The 26,524-nt window shown below is 40.9% G+C and overlaps 1 protein-coding gene across 1 annotated transcript in view; it reads right to left on the bottom strand.

Moving 5' to 3' along the window:
• Nucleotides 1-26,524, bottom strand: part of LOC138637623 (dynein axonemal heavy chain 5-like) — a 569,265-nt gene that overhangs the window by 34,394 nt on the left and 508,347 nt on the right. Inside the window, exons 83-96 of the mRNA XM_069726456.1 lie at nt 23,429-23,541; nt 23,171-23,296; nt 22,433-22,541; nt 22,132-22,314; nt 13,317-13,472; nt 12,992-13,201; nt 12,761-12,906; nt 11,142-11,327; nt 9,314-9,425; nt 9,058-9,225; nt 7,617-7,733; nt 7,086-7,210; nt 1,801-2,011; nt 21-206 (exon numbers count right to left, since the gene is read on the bottom strand). Coding sequence (XP_069582557.1) covers nt 21-206; nt 1,801-2,011; nt 7,086-7,210; nt 7,617-7,733; nt 9,058-9,225; nt 9,314-9,425; nt 11,142-11,327; nt 12,761-12,906; nt 12,992-13,201; nt 13,317-13,472; nt 22,132-22,314; nt 22,433-22,541; nt 23,171-23,296; nt 23,429-23,541 — 2,148 coding nt within the window. The remainder of the gene's footprint in view (nt 1-20; nt 207-1,800; nt 2,012-7,085; nt 7,211-7,616; nt 7,734-9,057; nt 9,226-9,313; nt 9,426-11,141; nt 11,328-12,760; nt 12,907-12,991; nt 13,202-13,316; nt 13,473-22,131; nt 22,315-22,432; nt 22,542-23,170; nt 23,297-23,428; nt 23,542-26,524) is intronic.

Below are 26,524 nucleotides of genomic sequence, written 5' to 3' on the forward strand. Positions count from 1 at the left end.
CTACTGATTTTATTCTTTACCATTGGGATGTCCACAACAGTTTTTACAGTGGAATGAAGCAGTGATGTTGGTAGATCTTCTCTTGCTTGAACAGAAAGCCAAAGTCTGAAGTTTTTGTCAGGGTTCTTCTTAGACTTTAGAATTTCTCCAAGTGACATCATTAGTTTGGGAGAATTATGGATGTTCTCCATTAGCATCCAACTACCCTATATATTAAAAAATACATTTTAGATTACTTAAAACAGTGAGAAATATAACTCACTTCACTCTGCACTGGAAGGTCCATGAAGCTTACAATAAAGAAATATTTTAGTTGAACTTAAAATTCATGTTTGATGTCATAGTGTGTACAATTAAATAATTTGTATTTATTGATAATGCCTCTTAAGTTTAAAAAAAGGAGTTTATGGCAAGACTAAACATCATCTTTCTGGATCATTTAAAATAAGAATTTTGGGGCAAATCTATTTTTGTATTTATGCTTAGTTTGACATCTTGTTCGGTTCCAACACAATATCTATGAAGCCCACTGCAACAATTATTTTAGAGATACACACAAACGCATGTTTTAAAAAGTCAGCAATGTGTGACTTGTTTATTAAAATTTTTTATACACTGTTCTGCTAGGACAGTATAGGAAAACCACACCCTATTCAACTATAAATCATTATATTACGATAAGAAACCCAAAAAAGCAAGAAATATCCTTGAAATAGTTTCCTACTGACAAAGTACATTTTAATGAATAGATCATAGACTAATAATAAGTTTCACAATTGGATGTGTTACAAAAAATGTTTTGTGCTGAGATAAACTTATAAATGTGCCGCTACTGAGTATTTTTTTATTTGTTGTGTTCAACCATGAAGAGCTGCTGCAGTTCATGGTTTGCACATACCACAGAACCGGGAAAGAGTCATAAATTACTTATGATAATTGAGTCCACACAGAGACACAATACAGAATGGGCTTGAATCTGCTACCTTCTAAGATGACATATTTCCCTGCCTGTTTCATCACAGGAGTTAGTGTTTCTGCCATGTCTCTTGCCCTCTGAGCTCATCATAAACCAAGTCAATGACAGATAAGCTCAGGGACACCAGGAGATCTTACGTCTCTGACATAATTTATGATGAGCTCAAAGGGCAAGAGACACGGCAGAAACTCTCGCCCCTGTGATAAAGCAGGCAAGGAAATTTGTTACTTCAGAAAGTAGCAGCTGTGAGTCCCTGCTGTATACTGACTTATAAATAGTAAGGTATGCTTCCCCCACTGGTCAGTAGGTGTGGTATGTGAAGACCATGAACTACATAGCCAGAAACGGGCATTACACATATATGTGTAATATAGGGCAGCACGGTGGCGCAGTGGTTAGCACTACAGCCTTGCAGCGCTGGGGTCCTGGGTTCTAATCCCACCCAGGACAACATCTGCAAAGAGTTTGTATGTTCTCTCCGTGTTTGCGTGGGTTTTCTCCGGGCACTCCGGTTTCCTCCCACATGCCAAAGACATACTGATAGGAATTCTAGATTGTGAGCCCCATCGGGGACAGTGATGATAATGTGTGCAAACTGTAAAGCGCTGCGGAATATGTTAGCGCTATATAAAAATAAAGATTATTTATTTATTTATTATGTGCTCCAGCTGTGTGCTCAGATTATCTCAGCACAGGGATATTTTATTAACACATTTAATTGTGGAACTTGTTATTATTCCAAGATCTATTAATTAAAATGAACTTTGTTGGTGGGAAAACCCCTTTAACTTCTAAAATCACTCAGATAAATGATCAATAAATACCTCAGTCATTGCTTGCATCAAGACATCCTTAGTTTTGGCTTCAGAGAATCCAATGGGGAATACAGTAATTTTTTGGTTATTTGCTTCTGCAAATGCTTCAAGCATGGTACGTGGCAACTTACTATCTGTACCATAAAGTAATAACCCTGGCTCCTGTGGTGAAATCCATGACAGAGTTGCCTGAAGATCAATGGCTACATCTGATGTATACCTGTTATTATTACATATCAGTTAAAACACATTTTCTCTGATGGTTTCATGTCACAAATTGTCAACACTAAAAATTGAGGGTACTTTCATAGCAATAACCATTATAATGACCGCACAATAAGGTAGCATGTACATAGTTTAAAGTGACACTTTGCCAAAACAAGAAAATCCTACCTGTTTTCTAGAGGTCAGGCAACCCCCCCAACAGAACAGAATTTTTTGTGAAGTACCAGTTTCTTGACAGGCATTACAAATACTGCTTAGCATCAGGCCTAATTAGTGGGTTGCAAAAAGACCTTGCTGGATCCTAATGGTATCCGTAAAAAAACGAATGCCATATGTACTGGAAACATGGACATGTGAATGAGGCCTTAGGTAACCTTTGAGATGTGAAAGATTTTATACTTTTACTGATAAGGCAGTTCTGAATATAATTATATTTTTATTTATTTTCTTTATTGTTTGATAGGAAAGTGAGGGGTGATGAAAATGTTTATTTTTTTTATTTTTTGACATTTTTTTAAAACTTTATTTTAACTGTTCACTATACTTTTTTGTCTCCTTTGGAAGGGTTGCCAACTATCAAAAAATTCTAGGACAGTCAGGAAAAATAAGGCACTTTTTTAAAGGCTGTGATTATTTTGAAACTGAAGAAACTTGTACAGATTATTTGACTGTAATTATCATAATTTTATAGTGAATGCAGCTGATGTCAGAATTAAGGGCTGTAGATATAGATCACTGATGATAATAATAATGATTTATTAAAGTTTTACAATGTGTCCATAAATAAAATTGTCTGTCTGTGATTTTTTGGAAAGCTGTCCAGAAAAAATAAAAAGTCTAGTTGGCCACCCTTTTCATAGGGGACATGAACCTGCAATCTCTTGTACTATTATTGAAATGTATTAGTATTGTAGAATATAGTGAAAATCACTGACATATGAATCACATCATGTAGCTTGGCTTCACAATAGCTCCAAGACAGCAGGGATGGGGACCTCCACCAGCCTCAAGGCTGCCATGTCAACTCATTGGCACAGTGTGATGGACAATTAGTCATTATGCATTAGTTTCTGGGACCTGGGCAGGTCACCTAGTAAACAGTCAGATATCTTTGAGAAAGGCTGAAATATTGGGATTTTTTTCTGTTATACACTAGTCAGTTCAATAAAAATACGCTTTCAAGACTTCCTTATTCTGTGCCAAAGGTTTCTTCTACTGGATGGACAATTAGTGCCTGACCAGACACCCAACTAGGATTGCGCCACTTAAATGCTGCTGTCAAAAAATTTACATCAGCCACCCACAGGGTTTGTTGGTTGGTTTTCCATAGACCCTCAAAGACCAAAATAAACTTCACACTATATTGTTACATAACAAAATTACATCAGAGCTAAATGCATGTGCTAGCTGTATGAGACAGTTGGCACCTGTCCTGTCTAGAGCAGACTCAGCTCCTGAGCCCGACCCATACATCCACACCTGCTCCATGATGGGATGGTATGTCATGGAGCTGAAAGAGGTTGAAGCGGTCTATCCTGGTGATAGATTCCATTCACTTCTATCAGACTGATTTTAGATATTTCTGCAACTCTCCTAATAAACTAAATAGGGTTTACAGAAATCCATTTCACTTGTATGGAATTGATTTTCAGTTGCAGAAATTTCTGCTAAAATCTGCCACTTATGTGTATTCGCTCATATTTCAGGTTTGCAAAAGGAAAATTACAAATTAAAATACTATGGGTAAGGAAAGTATTCAGACCCCTTTAAATTTTTCACTCTTTGTTTTATTGCAGCCATTTGAAAAATTCAAAAAAAGTTCATTTTTTTCTTTTTTCACATTAATGTACACTCTGCACCCCATCTTGACTGAAAAAAAACAGAAATGTAGAAATGTTTGCATATTTGTTAAAAAATAAAAAGTGAAATATCACATGGTCATAAGTATTCAGACCCTTTGCTCAGACACTCATATTTAAGTCACATGCTGTCCCATTTCCTTCTTATCCTCGTTGAGATGGTTCTACTCCTTCATTGGAGTCCAGCTGTGTTTAATTAAACTGATAGGACTTGATTTGGAAAGGCACACATCTGTCTATATAAAACTTCATAGCTCACAGTGCATGTCAGACCAAATGAGAATCATGAGGTCAAAGGAACTGGCCAAGGAGCTCAGAGACAGAAATATGGCAAGGCACAGATCTGGCCAAGGTTACAACAGAATATCTGCAGTACTCAAGGTTCCTAAGAGCACAGTGGCCTCCATAATACTTAAATGGAAGAAGTTTAGGACCACCAGAAGTCTTCCTAGACCTGGCTGTCCAGCCAAACTGAGCAATCATGGGAGAAGAGCCTTGGTAGGAGAGGTGAAGAAGAACCCCAAGATCACTGTGGCTGAGCTCCAGAGATGCAGTAGGGATATGGGAGAAAGTTTCACAAAGTCTACTATCACTGCAGCCCTGCACCAGTCGGGCCTTTATGGCAGAGTGGCCCGATGGAAGCCTCTCCTCCTCAGTGAAAGACATATGAAAGCCAGCATACAGTTTACTAAAAAGCACACAAAGGACTGCCAGACTATGAGAAATAAAATTCTCTGGTTGGATGAGACGAAGATAGACCTTTTTGGTCATAATGCTAAGTGGTATGTGTGGAGAAAGCCAGGCACTGCTCATCAGCTGCCCAATACAATCCCAACAGTGAAACATGGTGGTGGCAGCATCATGCTATGGGGGTGTTTTTCAGCTGCAGGGACAGGGCAACTGGTTGCCATTGAAGGAAACATGAATGCGGCCAAGTACAGAGATTTCCTGGATGAAAACCTCTTCCAGAGTGCTCTGGACCTCGGACTTGGCTGAAGGTTCACTTTGCAACAAGACAATGACCCTAAGAACACATAAAAAATAACAAAGGAGTGGCTTCAGAACAACTCTGTGACCATTCTTGACTGGCTCAGCCAAAGCCCTGACCTAAACCCAATTGAGCATCTCTGGAGAGACCTGAAAATGGCTGTCCACCAACGTTCACCATCCAACCTGACAGAACTGGAGAGGATCTGGAAGGAAGAGTGGCAGAGGATCCCCAAATCCAGGTGTGAAAAACTTGTTGCATCATTCCCAGGAATACTCATGGCTGTACTAGCTGAAAAGGGTGCTTCTACTCAATACTGAGCAAAAGGTCTGAATACTTAAGAGTACAGACCAAAAGTTTGAACACACCTCATTTAAAGATTTTTCTGTATTTTCATGACTATGAAAATTGTACATTCACACTGAAGGCATCAAAACTATGAATTAACACATGTGGAATTATATACTTAACAAAAAAGTGTGAAACAACTGAAATTGTGTCTTATATCCTAGGTTCTTCAAAGTAGCCACCTTTTGCTTTGATGACTGCTGTGCACACTCTTGGCATTCTCTTGATGAGATTCCAGAGGTGGTCACCGGAAATGGTTTTCACTTCACAGCTGTGCCCTGCCAGGTTTAATATGTGGGATTTCTTGCCTTATAAATGGGGTTGGGACCATCAGTTGTGTTGTGCAGAAGTCTGGTGGATACACAGCTGATAGTCCTACTGAATAGACTGTTAGAATTTGTATTATGGCAAGAAAAAAACAGCTAAGTAAAGAAAAATGAGTGACCTTCATTACTATAAGAAATGAAGGTCAGTCAGTCCGAAAAATTGGGAAAACTTTGAAAGTGTCCCCAAGTGCAGTGGGAAAAAACCATCAAGTGCTACAAAAAAACTGGCTCACATGAGGACTGCCCCAGGAAAGGAAGACCAAGAGTCACCTCTGCTTCTGAGGATAAGTTTATTCAAGTCACCAGCCTCAAAAATTGCAGGTTAACAGCAGCTCAGATTAGAGACCAGGTCAATGCCACACAGAGTCCTAGCAGCAGACACATCACTACAACAACTGTTAAGAGGAGACACTGTGCAGCAGGCCTTCATGGTAAAATAGCGGCTAGGAAACCACTGCTAAGGACAGGCAACAAGCAGAAGAGACTTGTTTGGGCTAAAGAACACAAGGAAAGGACATTAGACCAGTGAAAATCTGTGCTTTGGTCTGATGAGTCCAAATTTGAGATCTTTGGTTCCAACCACCGTGTCTTTGTGCGACGCAGAAAAGGTGAACGGATTGACCCTACAAGCCTGTTTCCCACCGTGAAGCATGGAGGAGGAAGTGTGATGGTGTGAGGGTGCTTTGATGGTGACACTGTTGGGGATTTATTCAAAATTGAAAGCATACTGAACCAGCATGGCTACCACAGCATCTTTGCAGTGGCATGCTATTCCATCCGGTTTGCATTTTGTTGGACCATCATTTATTTTTCAAGAGGACAATGACCCCAAACACACCTCCAGGCTGTGTAACGGATATTTGATCAAGAAGGAGAGTGTTGGGGTGCTATGCCAGATGACCTGGCCTCCACAGTCACCAGACCTGAACCCAATCGAGATGGTTTGGGGTGAGATGGACCGCAGAGTGAAGGCAAAAGGGCCAACAAGTGCAAAGCATCTCTGAGAACTCCTTCAAGATTGTTGGAAGACCATTCCCGGTGACTACCTCTTGAAGCTCATCAAGAGAATGGCAAGAGTGTGCAAAGCAGTCATCGAAGCAAAAGGTGGCTACTTTGAAGAACCTAGAATATAAGACATAATTTCCTTTGTTTCACACTTTTTTGTTAAGTATATAATTCCACATCTGGTAATAGTTCATAGTTTTGATGCCTTCAGTGTGAATGTAAAATTTTCATAGTCATGAAAATACAGAAAAATCTTTAAATGAGGTGTGTCCAAACTTTTGGACTGTACTGTATAACTATATGATATTTCAGTTTTTCTTTTTAATAAATTTGCAAAAATTACTGCATTTTTGTTTTTTTTCTGTCAAGATGGGGTGTAGAGTGTACATTAATGGAATTTTGAATTTACCAAATGGCTGCAATGAAACAAAGACTGAAAAATTTAAAGGGGTCTGAATACTTTCCGTACTCACTGTACAAACAGATCATTATACTGTTGCATTTTATATATCAATATCAATTGGAATCTCACACATTACATACGTTTTCCCTAGAGCAGCACTGATATAGTTAGAGGCAGATGGTAGTATTCTGTCCTGGCGTACAGCTCGCAAAATCATGAATTTTTGAAGTGGACTTAGTGCCTCAATTCCTTCAGGCCATTTGACCTGAAAATAGCATACAAAACATTAGTAACATGAATATATGCATGACTTAGATACATTACTTTATAACTGTAATTCTGTGATGTCAGTGTAAACTAAAGACTACAAATATTAGTTTGTAAACCAATACAAGTCAATGTACAGAGAGAACAATGACACAAGACATGGGCTCCATGGTTGTCCTTCCTTGGACCACTTTTGGTGGGTACTAACCCCAAAAATGTTTTTATTACAAATCTGAAATGTGAAAGTATTTCCCTGGAACAAAATATTATTTTTATAAAATATTTTACCAAGCAATAGCTTTTAAATGTCTGGCTAATATCATTAAATAATATCTATCCAGTGTTTACATGAAAAACTATTTCCTGGAGAACTAAAATTTGTGAGATTATGACAAATGATTTACCTTTGAAGGATTTTCTGGCTGTTCGCTTTCACAAAATGTTTTCCATGTTAGGTCTTTAACATCTTTGTACATTCGATCAAAGAGGTCTCCAAACCAGTCAAAGCACGTGGCAAGAACCTTTATTAAATATAATACACATTACAAAAGAAAACAAAACTTTCTCTCATCTACTGTATGTACCAGTCTGGCTTTAACAAATACTGTATAACATCAACATGATGATCACATGCTTATTTTTTTATTTGTGACTGAAGTAGGTCTTGCTTTTCTCACAGTCTTTATAGGAGAATCTTGGCATGTTTCATAGTAATTTATAGCTATTTTTCCAGTCCATCATAAAGTGTAACTGGTAGAATTTTAAGAACAGGGACCACCCAAAGACTGCCTGTTCACTCTCCATTTATATTAATGGAAGATGATTGCTATGTGTTACCATACGAATAATTATTACCCAAATCAGTGCTTTTTTGTGTGGGTGGGCAAAGGAGGGGATAGTACTAAACTAACCACAACTATACCATATGTATATCAAATATCGCTTGGCATCCAGTTAAGTCCAAAGCACTTAAAGTAGTACTCCTTAATTTTTTTCTTTTTAACTAAATCTGTTTATATCTGTATGTACGGCAGTGTGAGTGCATTAATATACTCGCTTCCTATTGTCTTCTCCAGTATCCAGCACCGTTCCACTCCTCTTACCTGTGATAGCACTGATATATGGATTCTGAGGCTCTCTCTATGCTCTATGAGTGAGCCGGGAGTCTTTTTTAGAATGTAAGCCTTTGGGGCCTCCTTCTGATATTCCATAGACTTACATTGCAAAAGCTACTTTGGAGTTATGCAGAGTGACGTGTTAGGGTGCTTTCACCTTTCATTCTTTGTTCGCGTCAGAGCTTATGACCGTAATCCCCCACAAACTAGGGTCCAGACGTATGCACCAGCAGGGCCATAGACTTTAATGGTCACAGCAGAGTGAACGTGCACTCTGACATACAATTTTATCAGGAGTGTAAGCCTACAGGAAGCAGACACCCAGACCCAGTCTATAACGTCTGAGCATCTTCCTCCTGTAGGTGTACACTCCCAAAAATGGTGCACATCATAGCACACATTCACTCTGCTGACACCATTATAGTCTGTAGACCCTCCGGCGCATATGTCCAGACCCTGTTTTGTGGGGTAATTTGGATGTATGCCCCAATGGGGACACAGAACGCAGTGTGAAAGCACTTTTGCCTGGATAGTCTGAAGAGCAGTTACGTCAATGAGAAGAGGAGAAGGATGGCGTTTGACACTGGAGAGAGCAGCAGGTGAGTAAGTGAACACAAATTAAACTACATACACAGATTTAGTTAAAAAAAAACTTTTAATGGAATAGCTCCTTTAAGTAAGTGATTTGCTGAAAAGGACAAAAATCCCAAAACAGAATGTTATTTTTTACCTGCACATTTTTAAACTGCTCTTCACTCATCCAGTCAAATGGATTTTTGTCTTGCGGCCGTGACTCCGACATTTTACTGTTTCTCCCATGTAGCACTGTGACGCAAAGTACTGGAGAAATGATGAATTCTCTCTCACCGGGGCTTATTCGTCCTAGTGAGTCTTGCACCTTGTATAAGAATTAACAGTTTGTTAGCAAGATTATTTACCACTTGAAAATAAAATAATAATACACTTTACTGCTAAGTGACCTTCACCTCAAATGCTAGAAGTAAGGCATAAACCAGTCTATCCTTGTCCAGCAAGGACCTTGATATGTATGAGAATATGTTACTGGTCACACAGGCCACTATTCCTTTGAGTGAATACCTAAAATTAAAGGCAGAAGAAAATGAGTAATGCATTTGAGACATGATAATTATATAGTATATATTTTATGGGGTTTTTTAGAAATCATTTGGCTGTACAGCGTTTCATCTATTTCATGCAGCTCAATAAGACATGAGCGTCTGACAGATCAGACTCAATACAAAAGATCAGATCATTTTAGTGTCATGTAAATTTGGACTGAAATGAAGAGTCATTAGAGGGGTTGTCCCCTACTAGGACAACCCATTCTTGATCAATATGTTTGACCACCTTAAAAATAATAAAGCTTATATGCACCTCCTATGCCAGCGCCGTTCCCCCGGTGTCGACATTCATTCTCCCAGGGCTCCCATGCTGTTGTTGTGACCCGTGATGCTGGCGCCCAATCAGCACGGGCATCGCTATCCCCATCTTAGGACAAATCAAACAGGAAGAGGAAGTCCAAAGTGCAGTTGCAGCCCTGACTTCGACAGGAGGACGGGACAGTGAGGCCACTGCTGATTGGGCGCCAGCAGAATGAGTCACAACAACAGCACAGGAGCCCTGGGAGAACGAGTGCCGGATACGCGGGAATGGCACCAGTACAAGAGGTGAGTATAAGCTTTATTATTTATGGGGGCCAAGCGAGGAGTATGTTAAGAGGTTGTCCTATTAGTGGACAACGTCTTTAAGTGAACCTTGTAGAAGTAGAATTGTATTCATGACTATATTTAGTTTGTCTTTGAGGTTAAACAAGTGACTCTTCACCTATGTTTCCACTCTCTTTATGTCCAATATTATGCATATATAAATTTTTTAATATATCTTTAGAATGGCTAAAGAGGAGTTTGTCTTATAGAGCATCAAATGTCCTGCACAGACCAAGACTTAAAGTCACTGACCAATTTATTATGATTTACCAAATCTGCAGGATCGGCTTTATAAGTTAAAGAGAACCTGTTAGCACAATTTTTTAAATGTTAAGTAAAGGCATGGCTCGAATGGTAATGAAATATAGAATAAATTGATACCTTTGGTAAATAAAAGGTGAAATTATAAAAAAATAATGTAAGTATTTATTAAAGTCTAGTTACCCATGTGCATCATTTTTTTAAAATATCGGCTGTGGATCGTATGTCACCAGATATGCCTCTCCATTAGCAGCCATGTTTAGGATCTTAATGTTGTGCTGTCTATGGAAAATACTGTTCTGAATAAAGGAGTAAAGTAAAAACACCTTTGGTGAAGAAATCCACTTTATTGTTCTTCTTTAATCACCTGTTGAAGGTTTCTGCCAATTAGATTTCGGTGCACAGGGGCTGGACTGTACACTGGGTCTTCTCCTCCCTGTCTGTGAATCCCTGACCCCTCCGCCTGCCTCTGGTCTTTGAATGAGACAAGTCTCTGCTGGGATTTCAAACAAGCGAGGCTGGATATTCAAAGACTCCTTTGTTCAGAACAATATTTTTCATAGACAGCACTACATTAAGATCCTAAACATGGCTGCTAATGGAGAGGCATATCTGGTGACATACGATCCGCAGACCCTATTAGGAAAAATTATGCACATTGTGTAAGTAGACTTTAATAGATACTTACATTATTTTTTAGAATTTCACCTAGCCATTAAATCTTGGGCCTCCTATGTCTTTAATTATCGAGTAAGGTTGTGTTTGTTTTGAGTGTGCCTATCACACTGTACACAATTGCACAATTTTTCATATTCTAGAAGCTCACCTTTCTGAATGCGCCACAGATGCATCAAAGAGTTGAAGCAACTGTTTATAACTGGTGTTATACATTCTGTTAAGTTGCTGAAGCATTCTGGAAGTGTCAAACATCACAGCACCACGCACAGCGATCTCACGGAAAACTCCCCTGGCAAGTAACATGCTGTCTTCTGCGGCAACTGTCTTCATGTACCTTTTGAGAAAAAAATGGTTAAGATAAATTCAGTGCCACTACTCCAAGTCAAAATAAAGAAGAAAAAAAGAATGGACTAAAAAAGGCCTGCACAACCGTGTAATGTAGAAAAATAACGCAACCATTTTATTAAACACCACAAAATCAACATAAAAACATTTAAAAATAAAGTGACTTTCCCTGACGAAGCCGCTGCGGCGGCGATACGCGTGGGGCTCTCTCCTCACACCCCCTCCTTATCATATGCCGGTCATTCATGACTTTCGGTCTGGCAGCATCATTTCGGCCTTATTGGTTCTCTGGCTTCCTTTTGGCTCATTTCAGACTCAGCTGAGTATTTTCCTGGCATGATGCCATCTTCATTGTGTAGGGGGGATTTGTTGATCGCTACATCTAGGTCAAACCCCATGGATGCAACATCTAGCTAACATTACCTGGACACCTATGTGTCATATCTTATACATTGATATTTAATGTGCCTACTTTGGGGGTATTTCTATTAGAGGATCCAGTATTGCATTTATGCTGCTGTGCACCTTTTCTATATTGTTATAATTACGCATACGCGGATTTTTTCTATCCCTGGCACATATTTTATAGCTAATACATGGTGTTGTGTGTTTTTCTATTGGCCAGAATATGTACATTCTATAATTGCTGCATATTTATTAGGATGACTAGGGGTGTGGTATACATTGTTATGTATTTTTAAATGTTTTTATGTTGATTTTGTGGTGTTTAATAAAATGGTTGCGTTATTTTTCTACATTACACGGTTGTGCAGGCCTTTTTTAGTCCATTCTTTTTTTCTTCTTTATTCTGGCTACTATACAATAGTGGACTTGGCATTGCACCCAGTTTATTATTAGTTCTCTTTTACAGCTAGAGTGCACCCTTTACCTATATCTTGCACTACTCCAAGTCAAGACCAAAGTGCAAGATACTTCTTGGCTTCTTCTAGCAAATCACCCTTCTCAGTTTGCAGTGTGCAGTCAAAAACTCAGTTTGTCTGTATAAAAAAAATAAACCTTGGTGCACAGTGACTCATTTAGTTGTACATATAAACACATACATAAATAAATCTATGTATATGTATAGAGTAGGCAAGTCCACAGAGCAGACAAGTAGAAATAGCACTTGAGATCTTAACATCAAAAGACCCCATGTTGTAGGCTGCACAATGAGAAATTGCTAGGAAAATAAATCATATTCTGGTTTTGCCTTTTGACTTTTACGTGTTAATTTTCAACTTTTTAAGTTCCTTCGAAACGATTCTATTGGAGATCTTAACCATGTCCACCCATACTAAGAACTGATGGTATAGAATGCCCAACTTTCTACTAGAGTAGAATCTTTGAAGTCTAAACCTCTAGAATACCAACAAATAGATACCTAACGCTACTAAATAACATATTTATGGTTACTGAACATACATTTCTGAGGCTTCTTCATGCTGCAGTGTCAAATCTCCCAATTTCTTAGTTACAGATAAGCTGTGCAAGAGTGACTCATGACTTTGAAGAGTTACTATTACTTTTTCCTCCAAAGCTGACCGAATTATCATATTGGTCAAGCCCTCCTGATAAAAGATTAGAAGATTAGTTAGTGTTTATTTCATAATCTTATTTTCGAAACAAACCATAAAAGATAACAGAAAAGATGACCTGTTTCAGTTGTACATGTTCTTCTTTTAGTCTAGGCTTTTCTAAAGAAACAAATCTGTCTAACAGCTGCTCCACTAGTCCTTCTCTGTCTTGGTAGAAGTACAGAGTGGTGCAGAAAGAGGCTACTTCTGGAGGCACTTCTTCTGGCATCTTGGTTGTATGAAGGCACATACGGAAAGAAGGGTGGCATTCAACTTCATGTACTCCCACCTGTAAAGGAGAAAGGGGACCAATCTAGTTACATTGGTCATTATATTTTTTTCACTTTATTATTATTATTATTATTATATAATGTTACTTGGCATTTAATTATGATTGCACATACCATCATTTTAAATGGCACATGATGCTGAAAAAATTCTCTTTTGGAACGGAGAATCTGCTTAAAGCGCACATCACAAGATAAATCTTGCATTTCACAATAGGTCAACAAAAGTGAATGTCCAACTGTCAGACATGTATCCATCTCAGAAAGTAGTGCCTGCAAATGATTAAATTACATTGGGTAAGTGAAATTCAGCTAAAAACACATGGCAGAACTGTTCAATGCAAAACTGTAAAAATAAAAGAGCAAAGAGTATCCGTGGTGGGGTTTTTGACATTTTTTTATAATTCAACTCTACACAAGAAAATAAGTTAAAATAAGCATAATTGTAATATGAGAGAATTCTGCTTCTTTTTTCCTCCTGGACTGATCATTAATTCTCAAAATTCTTAATTCATACTAAAATCTGTTTTCAGTGAATACAGATTTTTACATTACTGTGATAGGAAATGAGAGTTAGTGCTCACAAGGTTTTGTGAAGATCTTGCATTGGAATGTCTCTCTCTATGTCCTCCTTCTTCCCTCTACATGAAATTTTTAAAGTACAAACTGTCATCTCCTATCTCATTACTGGGAAAGTTTGTCTTCATTGACGACACATTTTACCCATGAACTGAAAGTGAAACCTCAGTCCAGGGGGAGAAAAAACGGATTTCATTCATAAGACACGGAGAGTGAAATAAGTATACTTCCCCAATATTCTAAGTAAATATTTGTAAAGGTGCTATTGGCATGAAATTCTCACCAGATGTCGTTAACAACTCATCCAATCCACACATGCAAAGAAATCAAGCCATATGTGTCCATAAATTATGTTATGTGTAAGGATGAGTGAATGTGCTCGGTGATACTCGGATATCACTCGAGTATCTGGGTGATCAGATGTGCTCGGCGAGCTTTAGGTGGTGTTTGATTTCAAACTTGAATCCCCGCCCTGCATGTTGCATGGTGCCTATTACACAGCCAATAAGCATGCATGGATTGCCTGTGAGTCACAGTAATGCTGTAGCCATCTTGGTAGTGGCATTACTGTGATTGGCTGGCCATGTGATATCATCAGGCACACTGATGCCACTGCACAGCTCTGTGACAGTTATTATTGGAATGAGTGTTTGTCTAGGCCTGTGTGTGCACAGTACAACAAATCAGAGGCCTGTACTGTTGATACTAATCCCAAAGGTGAATGATCATACTAGCAGTCCTTCTAAGGGCTATCGTATTTTTCGGACTATAAGACGCACTTTTTCCCCATAAAAATTGTGAGGAAAATGGGGGGTGCGTCTTATAGTTCGAATGCAAGCTTACCGGCAGTGGTGTGGAGGTGGCAGAGGTGCGGGGATGATGAAGCGGTATGGTGTGAGCAGGGTCCCTTCCACAGGTGAGGTGACGCCGCGGCCCGGTATCCAAGGCAATCAGCAGAGCCGGGTGAATCACAGCTTTCTCGGTGGTGACAGCCATCTTCCTGAGGGCACGCGTGCGCAGATTGAGTTCTCTTCTTCCCGGGGCTTCAGGAAAATGGCCATGGGAGGCCGCACGTGTGCAGATGGAGATCGCGGCGGCCATTTTCCTGAAGCAGAGTTCGCAGATTGAGATCTCGGCTTCAGGAAAATGGCCACTGCGATCTCCATCTGCGCATGTGCGGCCTCCCGTGGCCATTTTCTGAAGCCCCAGGAAGCAGAGCACTCAATCTGCGCACACGTGGCCTCAGGAAGATGGCCACCGCCACCAAGAAACCGGTGATTAACCCGGCTCTGCTGCTCGCCTTGGATAGCGGGCCACCTGAGGAGGTGACCGCACCTCTGCCGCCGCCACAGCACTGCCGCAACCTTCTCCATGGACATCAGGCGGCGTCGCCCACCTAAGCAGGAAGGGATCCTGCTCAGGTGCACACCGTACCACCTACCGCGCCTCAGCATCACCACACCTCTGCCGACACCATGCCTCCTGTGACCCTGCTCTGCCACCTCCAGCCCTCAGGTAAGATACCTTAAATTCGGACAATAAGACGGACCCCCATCTTATAAAAAAATATTTTTTTCTGCAATTTTCACCCCAAATTTGAGGTGCGTCTTATGGTCCGGTGCGTCTTATAGTCTGAAAAATCCGGTAATTTTTTACTTTGCTGTTTGTATCAGATACATTGTGCATTTAGCCTAGGGAGGGAGAGAGAGTTGCAGGAGTAGGGAGAGTGGCTGAATATAGTCTCTAGGCAGGGACTATGGCTTTGCAGTAAATTGCTAAATATATAGCTGCGGCAGTTGACCACATTATTTGAGGGTGAAAAAAATGACTATATTATCATTGGTAGAGTATTATGTGATTTGTGGTACATTTCAGTGTTATATAACACTCCCAAAAAGCATTAAAATACTTTTCTAAATTCAGTTACTCACCAGTAGAGTAATAATACGTGCATTGTAGTAACATTTTTCTGGATTGAATTTGTCAACCATACACTTTTGTGCGCTTTGTGTGAAATTACAGTGGTAATAAACTCCAAAAAATGCTTTGACTGCTGCAGGTGACCATTTTTTTATATTAAAAATAAACTAAGTTTCAAGAGACATTAGAACATAGAAACGCGGATAATTTCAACCACCAAAGATTACGTAATAATTAAAAAGGTATATTTTTTAATGACAAAGTAGATCATAAAAAAACAGTACAGGACATATTTCACAAAACATTTTTTATCAATAACAGAGCTGTTCAAATTCAGTGAAAGGTGCACCAGAAATACGGTGTCACTCCATAGGCATGAATACGGGGAAAAGGGAGGAACACAGAACCATAATCATCAACCAGGTACATACATAAAGTGCCGGTGCAACTAATTATACACAAATTAGTTAAAAAAATGACAGGCTCACTATTACCACATAGGGAAAAATATATAATACGGTTACTCATTTTAAGGTCAGTGACCATCCAAGTTTTTAACCCTAACTGTGGCAAAAAGAGCAAGATCTTGGCCCCCTGAGGAAGCCAACACGAAACGCACGTAGGGGCGCGTGTGTCACACTCATAGTCATGAGTATGGGTAAGAACCAGCATTGACATTTAAAGAGTTCTGAGAGAAAAAATGGTCATTTGCAACCTGTGCCATACCAAGGTCAGCAAAGGCCTGACCTCTATGAGCCTAACCGCCACCAGCATGATCAGGCACATGTCATCTAAGTACCCGGCTCAGTGGGCCAAATGCCTGGGTCCACGTATGGTACAAAGCGGTACATTGCTTCCCAATCCCCTGTCCATGACATTGACACAGATGCCTCCCGCCCTACACCTGTCCTTGCACATTATGACGCACCATCATCAGGCACTTCCAAATCCTTGTTCCAGCACAGCGTACAGCTGTCTCTACCCCAGGGCTTGGAATGAAAGAGAAAGTTTCCAGCCACCCAACCACAGGTCCAAAGGCTAAATGGGCAAATTTCCTGGCTGCTTGCCATGGAAATGTTGCTGTTTAGACTTGTTGACACAGAGGATTTCAGCTGACTCATGTCGACAGACATCCCTCGGTACTCAGTCCCCAGCCGCCACTTTTTCTCCTGCTGTGGTGTTCCCGCCTTGTACCAGCACATGTCCCAGAACATCACCCGTGCCTTTACCAATGCAGTTACTGGGATTGTCCACTTATCAACCGACACGTGGACAAGCGCTTGTGGCCAGGGACACTACATTTCTATGACTGTACACTGAGTGAACATTGTGGAGGCTGGAGCTGGAGTTTCCTCCACGTTAGACATCAATTCCTGCACCCATTCCTGCTCTTCCTCATCCTCCATCTCCAATGTGTAATCTCAGAACACGTTGTCCACATCAGCTGGAAGATCTGCAGCACTGCCTCAGCAAAGCGGCAACAGGCTTTGCTGAAGCTAATTTTTCTAGGTGACAAACCACACACCGTGGCAGAGTTACTTGAAGGAATAACAGACCAAACAGATCTGTGGATTTTGCCACTGAACTTCCAACCAGACATGGCTGTGTGTGATAATGGCCTTAATCTGGTGGTGGATATGAAGCTTGGCAAGCTCACAATAGTACCATGCTTGGCATATGTGCTCAACTTGGTAGTTCAGCATTTTGTAAAAACATACCAAGATTTGGCAGAGCCTCTAGTCAAGGTACACCACATCAGCGGCCATTTCCACAAGTTGGCTCCAGCTGCCTCCGCTCTGCAATTGCTGCAACAGCACATGCAAGTGCCAGCTCACTGACTAGTGTGTGACATACCCATGTGTTGGAACTCCACACAGCACATGTTGGCAATGCTTTGTGAGCAGCAGAAGCCAGTTGTTGAGTACCAGCTCCAATACACCTGTTGGTATTCTGGTCAGTCTCCACACATAACAACTGAAAAGTGGGCATGGATGTCTGACATTTGTGCAGTTCTCCAAGACTTTGAGAACTTCACAAAGATGGTGAGCGGCGATGACACCATAGTCAGAGCAACGTCTCGCTTCTGTGCCTACCTAAACAGTCACTGCTCACAATTAAACCTGAAGCTATGCATGCAGACCAAGTGGAAATGGAGGAAAACATGAGACAGGGAAATACTACCCAGCCTAGCCTCATTTCATCTGCTCAGTGCGGATTGGGTAACAATGAGGAGGTGGAGGCTGAGGAGAAGGAGGAGGAGGAACAGGAGCTGTTAACTAGTGTAACAGAGGCTAGTACCCACACAACTTTCATCCCATCTCTATGTGGATGGGAACAGAATGAGGAGGAAGAGAGGGAGGAGGAGGTGGAGAGTCGCCATCATGGTGTTCGCTGTAGGGTTCTTGACACATATGGCCCACTTTATGCACTGCTGCCTTTCCCATGACCCTCAATTTACATTCATCTTGGCCCAAAAAATTGTACTGTTTTTTCATCCTGGTAGACCCTCGCAACAAGAAGAACTTTGCATTCTTCTTCCTGAGGTGGATTACTCTTCTAATATGGTGCTATACCAGTAGGCCATTGTGGAAAATATTAAAAAAATTCCCATCAGATAATGCTAGCATCTGGGGGCAATTTTCCTTGCCAAGCAAAGAAGGAGAGGCGAGGGAGACACACAGCAAATGCAGGGGCACACTGTCAAAGACCTGGGCTAATTTCATGACACCACCCCAGTTTCTAGGAGAGAAATGTTTTTGAAGGTGGTCAAGCAATAAGTGGCTGACTAAACAGCATACTCCCTAAATCCTCTGTGACTTTCAACTATTGGGTCTCAAAACTGAACACCTGGCATGAGCTGTCCCGCTATGCCTTGGAGGTGTTGTGCTGCCCTGCCGCTGGCGTCTTGTCTGAACAGTTTTATAGTGCCACTGAGGGGGTCATAACAGACAGGCACTTTTGCCTGTTAACAGAAAATGTTGATATGGTCACTCTCATAAAAATGAAAACCTTAATTAACCCCTACTTTTACATACCACCAGATGACAGCAGCACATAAAGTGTTTTTAATATTCAATATTTGAATGAGGCCCTCCAATTGCTGCCTTCAAGTGTGTATTGATGACCTTTCTTATAATTTATTCCTGGCTTTGCACTTTGTAGGAAAACCTTTATGAACGTAGGAGTACAACAACTACAGTTTAAAAATATTTGAATGAGGACCCCAGATCGAGTGCTCTGCTGCACGGGGCTTCAGGAAAATGGCTTTGGGAAAATGGCCGCCGCGATCTCTAATGTGCACGCGCGGCATCCCGCGGCCATTTTCCTGAAGCCCCGTGCAGCAGAGCACTCGATCTGCGCACGCGCGGCCCCAGGAAGATGGCCGCCCCCACCGACGAAAGGGATGACAGCGCAGATCGCGCGCTGCTTGTTCACGTGCCCACAGTGGATTAGTCACTTCAACAGGCGCACACCACTACGCCACCAACGTAAAGCTGAGGAAGAACCAGCGCTGTGAACACGCCCTCCCGACCTGACCAGCCTGATTGACAGGCGAAAACGGCGACTTTGGTAAGTTATTTCTCAGCATAGGTGGGGAATCGGGGTACACTACATACACTATAGTAACACACAGCGCAGGCCCTATTTAACAGTATTTATATCTCAATCTCAAAAAACGGGGTGACAGGTTCCCTTTAATAATTAGAAATGACACAGAGAAAAAGTAGTGAACACTCTTAGTGAAAGGTATTTAATATTTCATACAAATGCCTTTGTTGGTGATTACAGTTTCAAGACACCTCCTGTATGTAGAAATTAGTCACATGCATTGCTTGGGTGAGATTTTGGCCCATTCTTCCACACAAAACACTCTTCAAATCCTGAAGGTTCCATGAGCTCCTTCTATGAACTTTTAGCTTTAGTTCCTTCCATAAATTTTCTATTGGATTCAGGTCAGGTGATTGGCTGGTCAATTCTAGCAGCTTTATTTTCTTTCTCTGAAACCAATTGAGAGTTTCCCTGGCTGTGTGTTTGGGATCATTGTCTTGTGGAAATATCCTGGTAGATGGCAGCAGATTTTTATCAAGAATGTCTTGGTACATTTGTCCATTCAGTCTTCCTTCAATTATATGACATTTGCCAGTACGATATGCTAAAAAACACCATGATGCTCCCACCTCCAAACTTTGCTAATGGTGCAGTGTTTTTGGGGTGATATGCAGTGCCCTTTGGCCTCCAAACATGGTGTGTATTATGGCATCCAAAGAGTTTAATTTTTGTGTCATCTGACCAGAATACACTCTCCTAGTGTCATTCTGGTAGTTCGAACACCATCCCATCGCCCTCTTACTCACTGCGGTCAACTCTCTGCTTCTCCTCGTGTCAGGCCGTATACCTGAGTTGTCTCTTTCAGCATACCCAGCACTGCTGCATCTTCCTCCTCCATCCACTTCTTGCCTTCGTCTAAGTTCTAGTTTGCACTCCACTTCTAATTTCCAGTCTAGGTGTTTTCATGTTTAGTCTCTCCTAACCTGGGTTGTTTAATCATCCTGTCTGATCTCTCTGCTCCTGACCTCAGCTTTGTGCTCTGACCCTGTGCTGCCTGCCCTGACCTCGGCATATCTGACCTCATCTCTGCCTATGTCCTCGGTGCCCTGTATCCCTTCATTGACCTGTTGGTCAGCTGCTGCAGGTCCAGGCTCTGCCATGGAGTAGCACCTGGTGACTACCCTAATGGCCAAAACCTATCCTCACCATCAAAGTCACTTAGTCTGGCCTTTGATTTTTTTTTTGCCTGTGGGTATTGGATGGGTTAGTACCAACATCTGGTGAGAATTTCATGTCAGTAGGACCTTTAGAAATATATTTACTTAAATAATTGATGGCGTGTTCAATGCTTATTTCAACCCGCTGTATATTATAAAGTTGCTCATTTTTATGTGTACCATTGATTAATTAAATAAAAATTAAAATCTTGGTTACACTTTAAAGCAAGGATCTCAATCTCACATGCGGCCCCTGAGGCTACATCATGCAGCACTTGAGCTCCCGAGAAGATTGCGTCCCGGTCAAGGGGGTTACTGATGACAGTGCTTCTTTTCAGTTGAATGTGCATCCTTGGACGCACGTTCTATTGAAATGTAGCACGGTGCATAGACCAGCCTTCTGCACCGCAATACCAATACCAGCCTCTGGCCAAACAGAGTTGATGTCGGTTAGCCTGACTCGAGCAGTGTATGACGTTAGTGCCACGTGTCGCCCCGGCTGTGGAAGAGAAGAGGATGCTATATATAGAGAGACCAAGGTCAGGTGAGAAAGATTTCTTTTTAATGTGTATGTGTATGTGAGGAGCAGCACAATGGGGGACATTACTACAAGTTAAGGACCAGGATGGGGACCAGCATAGAGTGCATTATTACAAGATAGAGACCAGGATGGGGACATTACTACCAGGGTTGTGGAGTCGGAGTCGGAGCCCATTTTGGTGGAGTTGGAGTCGATGTCATGGAAATTGAGGAGTCAGAGATTTGGCTTACAGACTCCACAGCCCTGTCAGGGCTGTGTAGTCAGAGTTGGAGTCGTGGAGTCGGAGCACATTTTGGTGGAGTCAGAGTTGGTGTCATGGAAATTGAGGAGTCGGAATCGGAGGTTTGGCTTACTGACTCCACAGCCCGGATTACTACAATATAGGGACTAGGATGGGGACAATACTACAGGATGAGGGCATTACTACAAGATAGAGACAAGGATGGGATTATTACTACAAGTTGGGGACATTACTACAAGATGGGAAGGGGGCAGTAATACAAGATGAGGATCAGGATTGGACTATTACTACAAGATGTTGGCCAGAATTACTATATTGTGCTAATTGTAAGACAATGCTACCTTATAAGGCCAATTGGGAGACAAATAAAAGAAAAAAAATTCAAAATGTAACACAAATATTCAAAATAAAAAAAATGAAAAAGTAATCCAAAGATATTTCACCACAAACAAATCTTTTTATGTGCAGACAAAGGTAAACAAAATAGTGCACATTTGTTATCACTACATCAGCAACAAACCAAGCTTTTAAACTGTACCATATCCCATACAAAAACACACCAAAAATGTAAAAAAATTTATCAAAAACGTATAGAAAAAAATGTGGTATCACTAAAAATGTTCTCATTCTGCAAAGAGTGCAGTGCATCAAATTTACATTTTTCCTATGTGCGGTCCATATACCCAGCTGCGTTTAAGACCCCTGCTTTAAAAAAGACCTTACTGTGTATTTAACACTAAAACTCAATACTGTTGTGCCAGTGGAAAGTAAATTAGTAGTAAGTATGTAGTGAGGCATTGGAAATAAACTTTACATAAAGTAAGCTTTCTACAAAATACATAGCCAGTACTACAGGCGTAAAAACATATCTATTCTTTTGCTTACATTGTACATTACTTCCACTGTATCTTCTGGTAAGTGACCTTTGATCCAGTCTATAGCCTGTCCTGTGGGGTCACACACTAAAACCCAGGAATTACTGCCCATTGTACTGGAAAATATACATGAATTATTCAAAGCAAGGGGATTTGTTGAAAGCCCCCTTTCCTCCAAAGTCTTGATTTCAATCTAGGAAAAAAAGGAAAGTGTTACTCCTTTTCTTGAAAAAAAAAATATTGCAGGCAACATTTTTCCTGAATATTGGTATAAGTAATATATTGCACAGCATAAATAATAATTACATTACCGGAGTCTGCATGAGCTGAATGAGAGGAAGGTTTCTCAGCAGTGTTGTATGCGGAAGAGGAAGACCACAGCTCTCACATACTTTGAAAAGCAAATTAGTCACTTTGCTCCTAACATAAAATACAACATTTTAGAAATAATGTTTAATTTGTCATTTTTAATCTGACTATCATTACTATTATACCATAACAGGAAATTTAGGTTGTTAAAGCGTAATTGTTCTTTCAATTTTTATTTTCATAAATCAATGCTACACATAAAAATAAGAAATTTTGTAATATATCTTATCAGAGAAATCTGGCTCTTTCTCCTCCTGGACTGATATTTCCCTCCCAATTCATGGTAAAATCTGTACTCAGTGAAGACAGATTGTCCCGTTACTGAGATAGGAGATGGCAGTTGGTGCTTTTAAGATTGTATTGACTGGTGAGGAGGAAGAGAGAGGAGCTAGAGTCAGGAACATTCTGCTGCATGTTCTCCCAAAATGATAGTTACAGTTTTCCAAAGAACTTTCTGAGCACCAACTGTCGTCTTCAATCTCAGTAATGGGAAAATCAGTCTTCCCTGAAGACAGATTTTAACTGTGAATTGAGAATGAATAATCAGTCCACCTGGGAGATTTTTCTAATAAGATATATCACAAAGTTGCATATTTTCATGTGTAGTATTGGTTTATGCAATAAAAATGAATATGACGGTTACTCTTTAAATAACATTCAAATTTTTCAGCTATTCTCACCTTCTATCCATACTTAGGGCAGGGCAATATGTGATAAAGGCTGCCGCCAGTATACAGTTTGTGAGTAGATCGCCAACATTACTTCGGTTCAGTTTCTCTTTCCATCCTTGTTCTTGCGTTTTCAATCTTGAAAACATTAATCAATAAAATCAGATAAATAGACTAAGCAGATGCCCACCGTGTGCACAGGACTGTGGGGTGGTGTGAAGTCTACTTAGTTATATGGTATATTATTTGAACAATGGACCATTGACCAACCTGTTCAGCATGTTTGCAGCCGCCTGTAGCTTCTCTTTGTGGGACTCCAATTTTTCCTCCACTTGGTGCTTAAGATTGACAGCAGCATCATACTCTTCATGGAGCTGTGTTATCTATTATTGAAACAAATATTCTACTTAATGTTGTTTCTAGAAACCTATCTATAAGCTTAATAAGAAAAAACTTACAAAGCATTTTTAAAGTGACTCTCCAAGCCAAATTTCCCCCCTAATCTAAATATGTAGTGATGTAGTGTAAAGGTACCTTCACACATTACAATTTCGTTAACGATATCGTTGCAACGTCACGCCTTTTGTGACGTAGCAACGATCCCGCTAACGATCTCGTTATGTGTGACAACGACCAACGATCAGGCCCCTGCTGGGAGATCGTTGGTCGTTGGGGAATGATCAGGACCTTTTTTTTGGTCACTGATCACCCGCTGTCATCGTTGGATCGGCATGTGTGACGCCGATCCAGCGATGTATTCACTTGTAACCAGGGTAAATATCGGATTACTAAGCGCAGGGCCGTGCTTACTAACCCGATATTTACCCTGGTTACCATTGTAAAAGTAAAAAAAAAAACAAAAAAACAGTACATACTGTCTGTCACGTCCCCCGCCGTCAGCTTCCCTGCACTGACTGTCAGCGCCGGCCGCAAAGCAGAGCACAGCAGTGACGTCACCGCTGTGCTCTGCTTTACGGCCGGCGCTGACACAGTCAGTGCGGGAAGCTGATGGCGGGGGACGTGACAGACATCGGAATGTGAGTATGTAGTGTTTTTTTTTTTACTTTTACAATGGTAACCAGGGTAAATATCGGGTTACTAAGCGCGGCCCTGCACTTAGTAACCCGATGTTTACCCTGGTTTCCCGGGTACTTCGGCATCGTTGAAGACAGTTTCAACGATGCCGAAGTCTTTCCCCTGATCGTTGGTTGCTGGAGAGAGCTGTCTGTGTGACAGCTCCCCAGCGACCACACAACGACTTATCAACGATCACGGCCAGGTCGTATCGTTGGTTGTGATCGTTGGTAAGTCGTTTAGTGTAACGGTACCTTTAGTGTACTAAAATGCTTACTGATTGCTATCTTCTCCAGTTTCCAGCTGTGTTTTATTCCTCTTGTGGCCTACGTGACTGCTGGCTTAACCAACGTCTTCTGTGTAGAGCATCAACTGCTTTCCCAGGGTAAGTCTATGAGACTCGGAATAAAGCTACATAGACATTCATTGAAAATGCAATTTCTGTTCAGCACATACAGTGGGGCAAAAAAGTATTTAGTCAGTCAGCAATAGTGCAAGTTCCACCACTTAAAAAGATGAGAGGCGTCTGTAATTTACATCATACGTAGACCTCAACTATGGGAGACAAACTGAGAAAAAAAAATCCAGAAAATCACATTGTCTGTTTTTTTAACATTTTATTTGCATATTATGGTGGAAAATAAGTATTTGGTCAAAAACAAAATTTCATCTCAATACTTTGTAATATATCCTTTGTTGGCAATGACAGAGGTCAAACGTTTTCTGTAAGTCTTCACAAGGTTGCCACACACTGTTGTTGGTATGTTGGCCCATTCCTCCATGCAGATCTCCTCTAGAGCAGTGATGTTTTTGGCTTTTCGCTTGGCAACACGGACTTTCAACTCCCTCCAAAGGTTTTCTATAGGGTTGAGATCTGGAGACTGGCTAGGCCACTCCAGGACCTTGAAATGCTTCTTACAAAGCCACTCCTTCGTTGCCCTGGCGGTGTGCTTTGAATCATTGTCATGTTGAAAGACCCAGCCACGTTTCATCTTCAATGCCCTTGCTGATGGAAGGAGGTTTGCACTCAAAATCTCATGATACATGGCCCCATTCATTCTTTCATGTACCCGGATCAGTCGTCCTGGCCCCTTTGCAGAGAAACAGCCCCAAAGCATGATGTTTCCACCACCATGCTTTACAGTAGGTATGGTGTTTGATGGATGCAACTCAGTATTCTTTTTCCTCCAAACACGACAAGTTGTGTTTCTACCAAATAGTTCCAGTTTGGTTTCATCAGACCATAGGACATTCTCCCAAAACTCCTCTGGATCATCCAAATGCTCTCTAGCAAACTTCAGACGGGCCCGGACATGTACTGGCTTAAGCAGTGGGACACGTCTGGCACTGCAGGATCTGAGTCCATGGTGGCATAGTGTGTTACTTATGGTAGGCCTTGTTACATTGGTCCCAGCTCTCTGCAGTTCATTCACTAGGTCCCCCCGCGTGGTTCTGGGATTTTTGCTCACCGCTCTTGTGATCATTCTGACCCCACGGGGTGGGAGCCCCAGATCGAGGGAGATTATCAGTGGTCTTGTATGTCTTCCATTTTCTAATTATTGCTCCCACTGTTGATTTCTTCACTCCAAGCTGGTTGGCTATTGCAGATTCAGTCTTCCCAGCCTGGTGCAGGGCTACAATTTTGTTTCTGGTGTCCTTTGACAGCTCTTTGGTCTTCACCATAGTGGAGTTTGGAGTCAGACTGTTTGAGGGTGTGCACAGGTGTCTTTTTATACTGATAACAAGTTTAAACAGGTGCCATTACTACAGGTAATGAGTGGAGGAAAGAGGAGACTCTTGAAGAAGAAGTTACAGGTCTGTGAGAGCCAGAAATCTTGATTGTTTGTTTCTGACCAAATACTTATTTTCCACCATAATATGCTAAAAAAAAGGATAAAAAAACAGACAATGTGATTTTCTGGATTTTTTTTCTCAGTTTGTCTCCCATAGTTGAGGTCTACCTATGATGTAAATTACAGACGCCTCTCATCTTTTTAAGTGGTGGAACTTGCACTATTGCTGACTGACTAAATTCTTTTTTGCCCCACTGTACAGGTGCATTTCACAAAATTAGAATATCATCAAAAAGTTAATTTATTTCAGTTCTTAAATGCAAAAATTGAAACTCATGGATTATATAGAGTCATTACAGAGTGATCTATTTCAAGTGTTTATTTCTGTTAATGTTGATGATTATGGCTTACAGCCAATGAAAACCCAGAAATAATTTTTTCAGTAAGTTAGAATAATTAACAAAAAATACCTGGAAAGGCTTCTTAAGTCCTTAGTCTG

Source organism: Ranitomeya imitator, chromosome 5 (assembly GCF_032444005.1).
Source record: "Ranitomeya imitator isolate aRanImi1 chromosome 5, aRanImi1.pri, whole genome shotgun sequence".
NCBI classification, from domain to species: domain Eukaryota; kingdom Metazoa; phylum Chordata; class Amphibia; order Anura; family Dendrobatidae; genus Ranitomeya; species Ranitomeya imitator.